General features: G+C 34.5%; 1 protein-coding gene across 12 annotated transcripts in view; it reads right to left on the minus strand.

Annotated features, from left to right (window-relative positions):
* Positions 1–13887, minus strand: part of LOC106071530 (paramyosin-like) — a 55812-nt gene that overhangs the window by 11395 nt on the left and 30530 nt on the right. For 8 of the 12 annotated variants that reach the window (XM_056035697.1, XM_056035681.1, XM_056035720.1 and 5 more), the window contains 2 exons: positions 10243–10786; positions 7984–7998 (listed from right to left, as the gene is read on the minus strand). In XM_056035697.1, coding sequence (XP_055891672.1) covers positions 7984–7998; positions 10243–10786 — 559 coding nt within the window. Of the gene's footprint in view, positions 1–7983; positions 7999–8481; positions 9113–10242; positions 10787–13887 lie in introns of those variants that run through there. The other 4 variants (XM_056035712.1, XM_056035735.1, XM_056035742.1 and 1 more) reach the window with 2 other exon arrangements.

Raw genomic sequence — 13887 nt, forward strand, 5'->3', positions numbered from 1 at the left:
AAGTTATCAAAGCGATAATAGAATGGCTATAGCTACAGACACTACTAGATATATAGGCTACATCTACACTACCTAAATAAATGACAAGTGCAGAAAGAAAAATGGCTAAAAAAAATGACAAACCAATGGAACCATCTAAAGTAATGATTAGTGTTCAGTTAAAGACGTTATTGCTTATCAATTTCAATTTTAAAAACAAAAGAAGAAAAGATGGCTGACTAATAAGCTTGAAGATACTATTTGATGAAACATTAACGGAAGTAGGTAAAAAAAAATGAATGAAAAGTAAAAAAAAAATTGTATCACAACATCCGTGATTTCTTTTTAAAAAAAAGAGTGAAGAATAAAATGAAAATTTAAAAAAATTGTATCACGACGTCCGTGAATTTTTTTTTAAAAAGAGTGAAGACTAAAATGAAAATCAAAAAGCGTTGATAGCAGATACACTTGAAAGAAAGGCTTAATACGGAATAGCGACAGAAGCGCGTAAGGACTGATTGCCAAATCTTATCAAGTATAATGAGTGTAAGGACAACGTAAATGGCGGGGAAATCTTAAGCACTTACGAGCTATCCCGGGAACTGACCAAACTGCTGGACTCACTATGGTTAGTAAGAAAAAAGGCTCGAATCTTCAGCATGGAAAGTGACACGTTAGATGGACAAGGCATTAGTCGGATAATGACCACGAACTGTAATACTGAATGTCAGTATTTTAGGGCCTACTTTAGGTCACGATACGTTGGAGATTAACAATTGAACTTAACCACCTCTTGTATCCAGGTGCCCGTTTAACCCAGTTGACATTGTAAATAACCTGAAAAGTTTTTTTTTTTTTTTTTTTTAATTTGAAACCAAGTTGTTCCGTTGTGTACTGAGTGAAAGCGCTTGAACATGTCACTTAGTAGGAAAACACATCCGCGACCCAACATTATCCCATATAATGTCCACAATTCGACAACTACTTGTTACAGGCACTTGTCTATCAGTGTAGGACTTTAGTAAGTGGACGTCCTAGACAGGATTCAAGCTTCAGTGTAAGTGTACTTATTAATATGAACCAATCTAAAAGTATGTCACATGTGTACAGAAAGAAATAGAGTACTTGTACATCTCATTTCCCTTATTTTCTTATATTTAATAGGCATATTTTGTTTAAAAAAATGTTTTTTTGAAATGTGGAGGCTACTTTTAAGGATGGGCCCTTAGGAGGCCGCACATTCTTGCATTGTCGTGAATCCGGCCCTGGTCTACCCTGACACTCGTATACATAAGGTACGTGTTACTGTCTAGATCTCTACATCGCAAGTTCCAATCTCAACCGATTTTCTATGTGGACAGTTTGTAATGGATATAAATAAACGAACTTTTATTGGAAAATGTAAAAGCCTATATGAGAGTGTATAGATCTAAGCCTTGCAGGAGATAGACGAAACAAATTGTAAGCCTACACTGTGTGTCCCTCTCATTTCCAAATCTTGCTGCAGAATTTTTGAGTTGGTTTCCTGTCAAATTACGTAGGGGTTACAAGGGGATATAAATCTTGACAGCAAATGATGACACTAGATATATACCGGAACAGAATTCCTCATTTACAAACCCATTCCCCCTTTTTAATGTTTATGTAGCAAAATAGGTGAAGAGTAGGAAACCTTATCAATTCTCACATATACTTTTTGTTCGGCATTCACAAAGAACTATTCTAATGGTTCCCCTTTAAAAAGAGGCCAACTTTTTTGTGTGTGTAAATACTGCTGTAATGTTATAGTTATCTCCCATTATGTCTTGGCCGACTCCATTCGATCGTCTTGGTAATTGGTTCTCTCCCTTTCGATGAGATATGAATGAGAATTTCTTGCGTAAGCTTTGGAGGGCTCCTTGCACGCCTGTATCAACATTGGATGCTTCTTTACATATTAACTATTTTTAAGGGCGACGCAGTGCCCTCTGGCGACCACTGCTCTGAATTAACGGACTAGCTCATCAGAGACAATCTTTTAGAATGCGTACAGAGATTAAGTAATATATATATATATATATATATATATATATATATATATATATATATATATATATATATATATATATATATATATATATATATATATAAAGTGAGAGAGAGAGAACGAAGAGACGCTCATAATGAAGATAGAGAGATGAATAGAAATGAAAACAATAACTAAGTGAAACACAAGTAAGACATGCAGACCAACACAGAGACAGATTAAAAGATCAATTCAATGATCGACCAACAGACAAATAGAACGATAAGATTTACAGACCAATGAAACAATAGAATGATAGATAGAAAGTTAGAGACAGAACGACAGACAGATTGATAGATAAATAGATGGATGAATTGTTGGTAAATAGGTGTAGGTAGACGGATAGATAGATAGATAGATAGATAGACAGACAGACAGACAGACAGATAGATAGATAGATAGATAGATAGATAGATAGATAGATAGATAGATAGATGGATGGATGGATGGATGGATGGATGGATAGATAGATAGATAGACATAGATAGATAGATAGATATATAGATATATAGATAGATAGATAGATAGATAGATAGATAGATAGATAGACGGATAGATAGATAGATGAATAGATAGATAGATAGATAGATGGATAGATAGATAGACAGATAGATAGATAGATAGATAGATAGATAGATAGATAGATAGATAGATAGATAGATAGATAGATAGATAGATGGATAGAAAGATAGATAGATAGATAGATGGATAGATAGATAGACAGACAGATAGATAGATAGATAGATAGATAGATAGATAGATAGATAGATAGATAGATAGATGGATAGATAGATAGACGGATAGATAGATAGACGGATAGATAGATAGACGGATAGATAGATAGATAGATAGATAGATAGATAGATAGATGGATAGATAGATAGACGGATAGATAGATAGACGGATAGATAGATAGACGGATAGATAGATAGATAGATAGATAGATAGATAGATAGATAGACGGATAGATAGATAGATGGATAGAAAGATAGATAGATAAATGGATAGATAGATAGACAGATAGATAGATAGATAGATAGATAGATAGATAGATAGATAGATAGACGGATAGATAGATAGATAGATAGATAGATCGATAGATAGATAGACGGATAGATAGATAGATAGATAGATAGATAGATAGATAGATAGATAGATAGATAGATAGACGGATAGATAGATAGATGGATAGAAAGATAGATAGATAGATAGATGGATAGATAGATAGATAGATAGATAGATAGATAGATAGATAGACAGATAGATAGATAGATAGATAGATAGATAGATAGATAGATAGATAGATAGATAGATAGATAGATAGATAGATAGACGGATAGATAGATAGATAGATAGATAGATAGATAGATAGATAGATAGATAGACGGATAGATAGATAGATAGATAGATAGATAGATAGATAGATAGATAGATAGATAGATAGATATATAGATAGATAGATAAACACAAATGAAACCTAACTGACTGGGTAATTGTTTACTTGACTACCATTGAACAAGCTGCAGGCAAAACTTGTAAGGACCAGGCCACTGGTCATTTTTTAAAATCTGCCTGATTAGGTATTGGAGTGCTATCCTAAATTGTAGGCCTCCGATTTAAATGCTATTTTATATGCCCTTTATAATGTTATAACCCAAACCCTTTATAATGGTATTCAATATAACGTGGAAAATATTCGACTGGAACTGTGCTGCCATTGAATGCTTGCTGCCACTCAATGCTAACCACCATGTCAGAAACTTAGTGTGAAAAGTATTTGATCAAACCTTGTGGGTGTGGTGGGCTGGGCATCTTCACATGGTCTCTGCGGTTGTGGATAGGCCATTTTTGCTAACAAATGTCCCCCCCCCCCACCACCACCCATATAATATTTGCCCAAGGGCCAGCATCTGGCCAGATACTTACAGTGTGGTTAAAAATGTCAGGAAAAATCGGTTACGGATCAAACATTTTTGAAGTCCCGTAGCAAAAAAAAATCCGATTCAAGTAGACGAGTTGTCTGAATCAACTTCGCGTGGGAATTTCAACATATATATCTATACTATAAAGTAGAATGTGAGGTGTATGTATGTTACTTATAGACATCAAAACCGCTTGACCAATCTTGATAAAACTTGGCAGGAATGTTTCTTGGGTACCATCTTAGACCTTAGTGTATGTATCGTAGCCCTAAAACAAACTTAAGACCCTAAAAAAAAAATAAAGTTGTCCGACTCTATTATTGATTTCATTATATAATAAAATTAACCTTCAATTTTGTGTTTCAAAAGCATTTTTTGCATTAATTAGTTCGTTATATCTGTGACTACAGATTTCCTGGCGAACATTCTTTCATTAGACAATACCGTAATGAATCGCGTACTAAAAATTAATTCGTTTAATTGTTTACTTTATAATCCCATCCCTAGATCTAAAACTCTAATTCAACACTAAGATGATAAAACTTCTCTTCGCACAGATAGTTTTATACTTTTAACACATGAACATACTAATTATAGTCCATTCATTTCATATTTTGATCAAATAAACATTCAAATTTGGTTTTCTAAAGCATTTTTAAGAGACAACATTCGTTTACGAAAGCTGCGAAGCCGAGTTGAGATAGGCCTAGATCTATGTTCATTCATGAATCGCGTACTAAAAATTATTTCGTTTAATTGTTCACTTTATAATCCCATTCATTTAACAAAGCTATCGCTCTTTTCGTTTTTAATAGATATGAATGTATCGGCTTCGGGTAATCCCATTTTCGCAAACCTAATTTTATTTTCGTAGCGAAAGAGAAAAAACTTAAAAGGATCATTAGTTACGTTTAACATACATCTAAATCCAATCCACTAGATTAGTAAACACAAACTTAGACCCGCAGGCCGCGGGTAATGTCAGGCTAGTATATATATATTGTTATAAACCTGGTGGTGGCACAGATGGGGGTAGTGGTGTGAGTGTAGTCAGCCGACGCAAATCGCCCCAGGCCAGCGCTAGACGAGCGGTCAACCGTGACGAGTTACGACGGTCGGCCGAAACGAGTGTCAACATGATGGTTCGGGAAGGATCGACGTCGTGAACAGAGCTCAGGAGCGTCACGAGAGTTGTAGTCATCTGACCACCTAGAAACGGTGTGGTTCTGTACGGAGTACTATCAAGTACAGTTGAGACGAACGGCGTCTTGATCTTGGTCTGTGATCGAGTCCGACACAACGAGCCAAGTGTGTGAAGTCAGTCCTGAACTGTTGAACCCAGTGCAAGCCCGGAACGAGACGGAGAAGCCAGTGCTAGAGTTGGTACGTCGGTACGGCTATAAACGGAAAGATATTTGTTATCGGAGAGCTATTTGTACTGTTCTACGTGTTGACAATTGTACAGTATTGGCTGTTATTTATGGACATTAAACCTTTACGTTATTTTGGAGCCCTGAGTTGTCAAGTTCTTTTAGTTGGTGGTGTATGGTGCAGTTTGCAGAGAGCCTGCATAGTGAGATTCGTAACAATATATATATATATATAAAAATAGATTCAAACATTTGCATGTATTTAGCAGTAGTTATTTCCCACGAAATATATACATTTTACTTATAATAAAAATCAAACTCATTTTGTGTTTTAGTTTCAGAGACCATCAGATTTAGTGTCCACAAAACATTGTCTTGGTTAGTTTAAAATGTTCTTAGGGCTCATGGTCATGTGAAGGTCATGTGAAGGTCAGCGAAAGGTGACTTCTCAGTTAAGAGGCAATATAACTATTCACCCACTTAACACAAGCTGTGCTTCCTAAATAGACAGTTTTAGAATCTTTGAACTGAATCAGCGAGTCAATTTGTAAGTCAATTAACAAATCAATGAACAAGTGAAGTATATCGACAAGTCGAAGAAAGAAAACCTTTAATAAATTCCTAATGGAGACGAGTAGACTAGCTAGCCATCTAAACAGCCAGAGGCAAGGGGGTAGCTAGCCATCTTAACAGCCAGAGGAGATGGACGGTCAACACCAAAGTCGTGTCGGCCATTGCAAATAGAAGAATATTCCACTGAGATCAGACATTCTTGACATATTGGAACAAGTGGCAAGAGAATGTACAGCTCTATTGAATTCATTCGGACCAGGTCTCCCGTGAGATTAAACACACAATCCATCTAGTCTCCGTGCCATCTCTAGTTTCTGATACAGTGAGGGAAGAAAGGAATGGGACATTTCTATTTGTGACCTAGATGATTAATTAGTCATTCTCTATATAACGTGCGTAGATTTGCTGAAGCAAAATTATTGAGCATTCGTTACAGACGTGAGTTTCTCTTTACATCTCATTGATCCAAGAATCTGGACTCAATAGTCAAGTCTTGTAAATAAAATAAAAATAAACTATTAGCCAAAGTGGTTGGAATCAACGTTCAAGCAAGACGAAGATTAGAATCTAAAAACTTATCTTGCAACGGTTAAAGTAAATTTTTATCGAGACCTGAAAGTACGTGGGACAGAAAATACGAATTCTAATGGCCAGTTAATAATGTACCATCTCTACTTTACTTGAGACAAATTGTTATTAATTCATCAGAATTGAAGAGTTTGAATCCCGACCTGAGCTGGCTGAGCTGTGCTAGTAGGCCTATAGTATAATGTTTCTTTTTTTTTTCTATTCGAAACGAAACATTTTTATTGTACATATTTTTATGTGATTTTAGGACTAATTAATCATCCTAACGGCTTCTTAGGTTCGAGGTCAGTTTGAGAATACAAGTCATCAGACGGCTTCAGACTGAGTCATTCAGTCAGTCTAAATGGCCTCCGTCCCCAAACAACAATGATTTGGAAAATAACGTCACTCGATAAAAGCAAAGGGTTTGTTTTGACCAAAACTATTTTTTATTTAAACGTGAGATTAAAAAGCTTCTCGAGATTCGGCTTTACATTCAATATTTTCGGAGACAAACAATCGACGGACATGTTTTTCTCATTCGTTGACAAGCCGTGGATCATAAGATTATATTCTGGAGTTCACAACAAGTCAACACCGCCACATCTGACATCGAAATGCGCAGTCTCCAATGTCCACTATATATATATATATATATATATATATATATATTTATATTTATATATATATTGATCTAGGTATAAATTGTGTAGGGGGTAGAACAGTGTTAGTTTAACATTTTAGGATAATCAAAACTCACACAGTAAGTGGCACTTATTTTGCATCTAAACAGTGAAACATCGCTGAAACTTCAAGTGGACCACCACAAAGGTGTGGCACTCATTTATGTAAATGTTAAACTGATCTAACTTCTGCAAAAGGAAAGATGAAATGTGTCCAAAATGCACGAATGTGAACACATCCTATCCTTTGAAAGAGAGAGCATTACAAACATGCTACAAGTAACACAACAAAAATAAGCGATGTTTTGTAGAAGGGAGATAAAAGCCATAACTCAAACTTCATCTAAATTTTACCTAAGACTTTGTACATGTAAAATGATGATTGGATGGATAAATTAGTTAGGCATAATATAGTAAGCATTTTACAAAAAAAAAAAAAAAAAAAAACCTGGTTAAGTTTTTATCCTAAGACCTGGCCATGTCAATGAAGGTCTAGCTCACTAAACAAAGTCCAACGTTAAGGGCATAGAGGCAAGTTATCACAAGTTTTGAGGACTCTAAAGCAGATGTATACTTTGCAATAAAAAATATAGTATTACTACCTATAATAATAATTATTATTATTGCAGCCTATTTACCCTGACACTAAATTTAGTCCTAGCCCTAAACCAAGCTTTTTGTAATCAAACTAAAACTAATGAAAATGAAGCATTGATAATGTCTATTTCTATTTTTTTTAGCGATGTGATTTAAAGTTGAAAAGAACTAAAGTCTAGCCATCTACTCAAGAATAAAAATTGTGAAAATGTTCAAATAAATATTACCTGTCTGTCAACTGCCTATGTAAAAGAAAGTAAATTAAATAGACATAAATATAAATGACTAAACTCTAGTCACATAGCCAGTTGGACAATAGTACATCGGTAACATACAAAAGGTTGACACATAAAAATGAAAGGTTGACACATTAAGAAAGAATGAATGAAACTAGCTAACTAACAGTTACAGATATACTGTATGTTTTCAACACTATCACACCTCAAAATCTTTCTAAACATTAAGTTTTTAGAAAATGCATCCCTGGACAATATATTTTTTGTCAAAGAAATAAATTTAGCACTTTTCTAAAGAGTTTCAATCCATAAGGTTGTTACAAAGTAATAATGGCCCATAGAGGCTGTAGCCTGTGATCCTATAGTGAGTTACATTTTTCTTTTCTTGAAAGCAACATACTTACAATGTCAAATGTCATCTAAAATTTTAAATACATGAAAAATTATCAATCTTTTAAATTACGATTTATTTTTTGGTAGTAGTTTTTTTTTTTTAAAGATTAGTATCAGCAAATAGTATCATAAAGCAATCAAAAACTTAACAAGCTTTGACTTATATGAAAAAAACAATTTTAACAATAGCTTAACTGATTTGCAGGCCATCACCACGATTGTTATAAGCATATACATCAACCTAACAATATGGTTCCCCGACAAAATAGCGCCCACAAATGAAGCACGGAAAAATATTTTTCAGTCATTTTGCAAGAAATACTTTAGATATCGTAAAATATGAATAGAGCCAATATTTCTTTTTATTTAAATGTTATTATTATTTTTCAGTCATTTTGCAGGAAACACTTTAGATATCTTAAAATATAAATATGCAAACATTATGCAAGAATTATAATTAGCTAAAATGAATGATTTCAAAATATAGCATTAATATATATTCCGAAAATGACACATACTTGTCAGATTTACACACACACACAGAAAACTTTCACAAAGTTAAATTTTATGCAATGTCACATAGAAACTCTATCAGTGGCTTATTTCCGTACATTGGAACTATAGCTGCAAAACGTCTATTAAGTTAAGGTACTTTATCTTGCTTGCAGCTTTACTTCATTCTCCAGTTAAGTACCTCAGAATCTTGTTCTCAGTGTTCTCCTGTTCTCTCAGGAAGTGAGAGATTAACTTGTAGATATTTGGGTGATGACCATCAATAGACAGCTGAAATGCTTGGTGTCACCCCTCCATTGAATTGTCTGTTCATGGTAATTTCATTGTAGCCTACTCGATCTACATGTCTCTGGCGACCAATAGAGTTGTTGTCCCAATAGTCATACAAATTGCTTACATCTGTCCAAGCATCATTTAGTTTTTTGAAGGCAATATTTACATCGACAGGTAGAGCAAAGGAGATTAAACAAACATTTGGCAAGATAAGTGATAGCCAGCTGAACTACTCCCGACACACCTAAAAGTTTGCCAATGTTGCAGCAAGAGACAAAAGAAAGAGGCCGCAGATAATCAAGATTTCTGATTATACTTTAACACAAATCATCATATACCTAACCCTTGAACAAGGTCACCATATTTCAAAATCATATTTTTAGCAAGTTATGCATTTTAAACAATGGTGAAAAAGGAAAATGAGATAAAATTTTAAAGTAACCTCTTTCTCTGCAAATATGGCATACTTTTAGATCTTCAATATTGAAGAATATAGAGACCTCAACAAAAAAATGCTGCCAAAGGACCTTCAATTACTTTATACTTTATACCGGTACTTTATACACATCATATGTAAGTCAGCGCTATTTCGTGTAGAAATTTCATGCTATTTTGTCGGGTCACCTAACAATATAGAGATTCAATTGATGTTTTATGTATAAATTCATGTTAATTGGCTTTCAACTTAAAATATCTTCAGTATCTATGGGTCATACGTGTTGTCTGTTGTGTGACAGGAGGTACTGATTAGATAAATACTTTAAATAAATATGACATGCATGACTGGAGCTAATGACAACAGTGCAGTGATATGATGACACCAAGCTATCAAATTAAAGGGAAAGCTCATGGAGAATATGACAGAGTCAGATTTTTAGAAGATCTACAGCACCAATATTAACAACCCTAAGCTACATAGATGTTTAGAAAATGCTTTTGTAATATATTTGTTAGTTATTCAATCGAACTTCTTTTGAAGCCACTCTCAGTTTTCTTGTTTTATTAACCTAAGGGAGAGAATATTGTATAAATCTGACTCTGACATTATCGTCCTACTAATCTTCAACTTACTTTTGAATCAATGCATTGATATCTTTCTGTTCCTGGCTATCATTGAGGTCTTCACTGTCTCCAAGCGACAAGCCAATACCAGAGCTGCTAAGACTCCTCTGTGAATTTGAAGCTGCTGGGAAAGTGGCATGGAGAATGGCTGGTGTGGCCAGCTTGCGGTCAGAATCTTTACCTCCATTTTCCGCACTTGCTGCCCTCATGAAAGTTGATTTAGTCCAGGTCATCAAGGGGGATGCTGGTTTAGGAAGAGGTTCTGGAGGCAGTTTTTTAACAGGCCTGGTACTTTTAGTGTCTGGACTAGTGGGAGAATCAGCTGCTACTTCTGGAGAAGGAATTGAGCCTTCTGAGGTAGATGATGTTTCACTTGAAAGTCTGGACGGAGACTTGACAGCACCCAAACTAAATCTATTTTTAAATACGATTTTGGGAGTCCCAGGTTTGTTGGCAAGGGGTTGGCTACTCTCCTCTGTGTCACTATGATTGCGATATTTGGAGATGAGAGACTGTAGTTTGGTACTTCCATCAGTTGCTGCCTTTTCTGGTACTGTTATAGCCAGACAATATGTGGACATTCAAAAGTGGAAGTTAATAACAATCACTGACAAATAAAAGTTTGTCTTAATTATTAAATTATATTACTAAATTAATGAATGTAGGTAGTAATATTACAGTGTATACTAATATTTTTATGTTTAACTAATAACTAAAGATAGTGGAATTAAATATTCATTTCTTTACAAAAATAAATTGTAGACATGACATTGACTTGATTTTACTAATTAAAAAAAAATACAGTTAATAAAATAAATAAGAGTCCAACATTTACAGATATGAAAAGATTTCTACAGAAAAGAGAGTATAATAATAATTTAATGGAAAGATGAATTACTATATAATAAATTATTAAAGGGAAAAAATGACAAACAATTAAACATGACAGCTGTTCAATACTCTATACTTGTTTCTTTATTGAAAACTTCAATTTTACTGAATTTTTTTCTTATTTTAAAAGTGCACAAAATGAAATCTAACTAAATATAAAATGTGCAATTAGTCTGTAGCCATCTTTAGACTTAAGTGTTTCTAAACTATAATTCTTCTAAGTTTACAAATAAAATTTCTCTTTATTTTGTTAATCAGTGCCTAAAAAAATAAATACATCAAGGAGTAGAAAAAAATTGCACAAAATAAATATAATTAAATTAATAAAACTTAAGCACTTTAAGAAGGCTTAAAATTCTTCTAAAATAATTATAAAAATTTATTTTTTGCAAACCAATGAAAAAATACACACATAACAGGCCCCATAATGTAACTTCTATGACAGAAACATTGAATGTAATGTTTAAATTAATACAATATAATTGACCTCCTAATATTTTGTCCTACAAAGTATCTCGTAATTTGCAGATGTTCTATCATAACAAAGATATGCATAAATATGTGCTATATCTAGTTATTTATGTTAATTAGATATTTATATTGTACTAAATATGTGCTATAGCAATATATAGTCATTCATGTTGATTAGATTCTTATATTGTACTAAGTAAAAACTTTTTCCAGGCTGAACCAACGGAAGAAGCTAACTAGCCTATCTATTTAGCCATAGATCTTAGCATGGGCGTAGCCAGGATTTTTTTTCGGGGGGGGTTTGGGGGGGTGGTGAATTCCCCCCCCCCCCCCCCCCGCGAAAAAAAAATTATATGTATTTATGTGTGTGTGTGTACATAATCTTTATTACATTCTGACCCTTCATTCTTTTGGAAGACGTTTATTGTGCCCTAGAATAGGTTCTTCCATGAGTTAGTGAAAAAATTGTAGATTCCCCGACATTACTAGCAAAGGGGTCTGGGGGAGCGCTAGGAGCTCCCAAACACTATTTCTGATATTGAAAACCAACAAAATGCATATTCTGAGGTATCTACAGTGCATTTTCCTGCTATTAAAAAGTTCTATTTCAAAAACTTAATGTGCTATTCTTACTGACTTAGACCCTCCCTCGTCGTTCGGCGCATTTGCCATCAAGCTGTTTCCATAAAATTGTGGACTCCCCGCCATTACTAGCAAGGGGGTCTGGGGGAGCACCAGGAGCTCCCCAGCGCGGGGCGAAGCCCCCCCCCCCCCACGCCAAGCATTATTTCTGGTATTGAAAGCCAACAAAATGCATATTCTGAGGTATCTACAGACCATTTTAATGCTATTAAAAAGTTTTATTTCAAAAACCTAATGTGCTATTCTTACTGACTTAGACCCTCCCACGCCGTTCGGAGCATTTGACGTCAAGCAGTTTCCATAAAAATGTGTCACTGGTAATTTCTGAAGCCTCTTCCCACCTACCATGAGGACCTCCATGAATGAGTGGCGTCAAGTTGTACTAGGATATCATTGCAACTCTTCTTATGCGTAATTCATTTTGTCGGAGAACATGTCCCGCAAACCTCATGCGTCGTTCTCTCACAATCTTACTAAGGGGTCGACTCCCAGTTCGGCATAGGATTTCCTTGATTTAGATCCGATCTCTATAACTGACTCCTAAAATCTGTCTTAGCCATCTTTGTTGAGCCACATTTAGTGTTTTTCGATTTCGGTAGATGACTATTCACTGCAGTTTATTAATGGAGCCCTGCCACTGGTAAAAATGTGTAACCTCTCTTGAATACGCTCTTGGAATTAAGTGACTGTAGTTTGCTTTAGATTTTATATAGAAAAGAGAAGTTTTATCGTCAAAATCTTCTGTTGGGGGTTTTCCACCTCAAAATGCTCTGTAGGGGGATCTTAGACTCAAAACCATCTGGAGGGGTTTTAAACTTTAAAAAAAAAGCCATCTGTAGAAGAAACTCAAAACCCTCGATTGGCTTGGCTACGCTCAAATAATTTTAGTGTGTAATTTGCTTTTTTTTTTATATTGAAGATGTATTTTTAGCACCAAACCCCTCTGAATGGGGGTTTAAACTCAAAACCCCTTTCGGCAACGCTCATAGATTTTAGAGTGAGTAATTTTCTTTTATTTATATTGAAGAGGTACTTTTTAGCTTCAAACTCCACTGGAGGGGAGTTTAAACTCAAAACCCCTTTGACTACGCTCATAGATTTTAGAGTGAGTAATTTTCTTTTATTTATATTGAAGAGGTACTTTTTAGCTTCAAACTCCACTGGAGGGGAGTTTAAACTCAAAACCCCATAGACTACACTCATAACATTTTTAGTGTATAATTTGCTTTTTTTTTTATTATTAAAAAGAGGTATTTTTAAATTCAAAACTGAGTCAAAACCCATTTAGCTACGCTCATAACATTTTGAGTGCGTAATTAGCTTTTTTTATATTAAAGAGGGGGTTTATCGTAAATTTTAGACGGGGTTTTAAAATCAAAATCTTCCTTAACTGTGCTATTGGAATTAGGGGATTTTCGTTTGCATTTTTTTTTTGTTTTGTTTTATAGAAGATGTGACAAGTCAAAAACTCACTGTCAGAGTCACTCTAAATTATCACAGCATTAATTATTATTTTTCATTATTTATTTATTTTATTTTAATTATTTCCCCATCCTACCCCTAAATTCTCCACCCGCACCACCTTTTCTCTATACCAGGCTAGACTTAGTCCACCACCTTGGAGAAAACTAGGCCAGTCCTTTCATTTAT

Source organism: Biomphalaria glabrata, chromosome 1 (genome assembly GCF_947242115.1).
Source record: "Biomphalaria glabrata chromosome 1, xgBioGlab47.1, whole genome shotgun sequence".
Lineage (NCBI taxonomy): Eukaryota > Metazoa > Mollusca > Gastropoda > Planorbidae > Biomphalaria > Biomphalaria glabrata.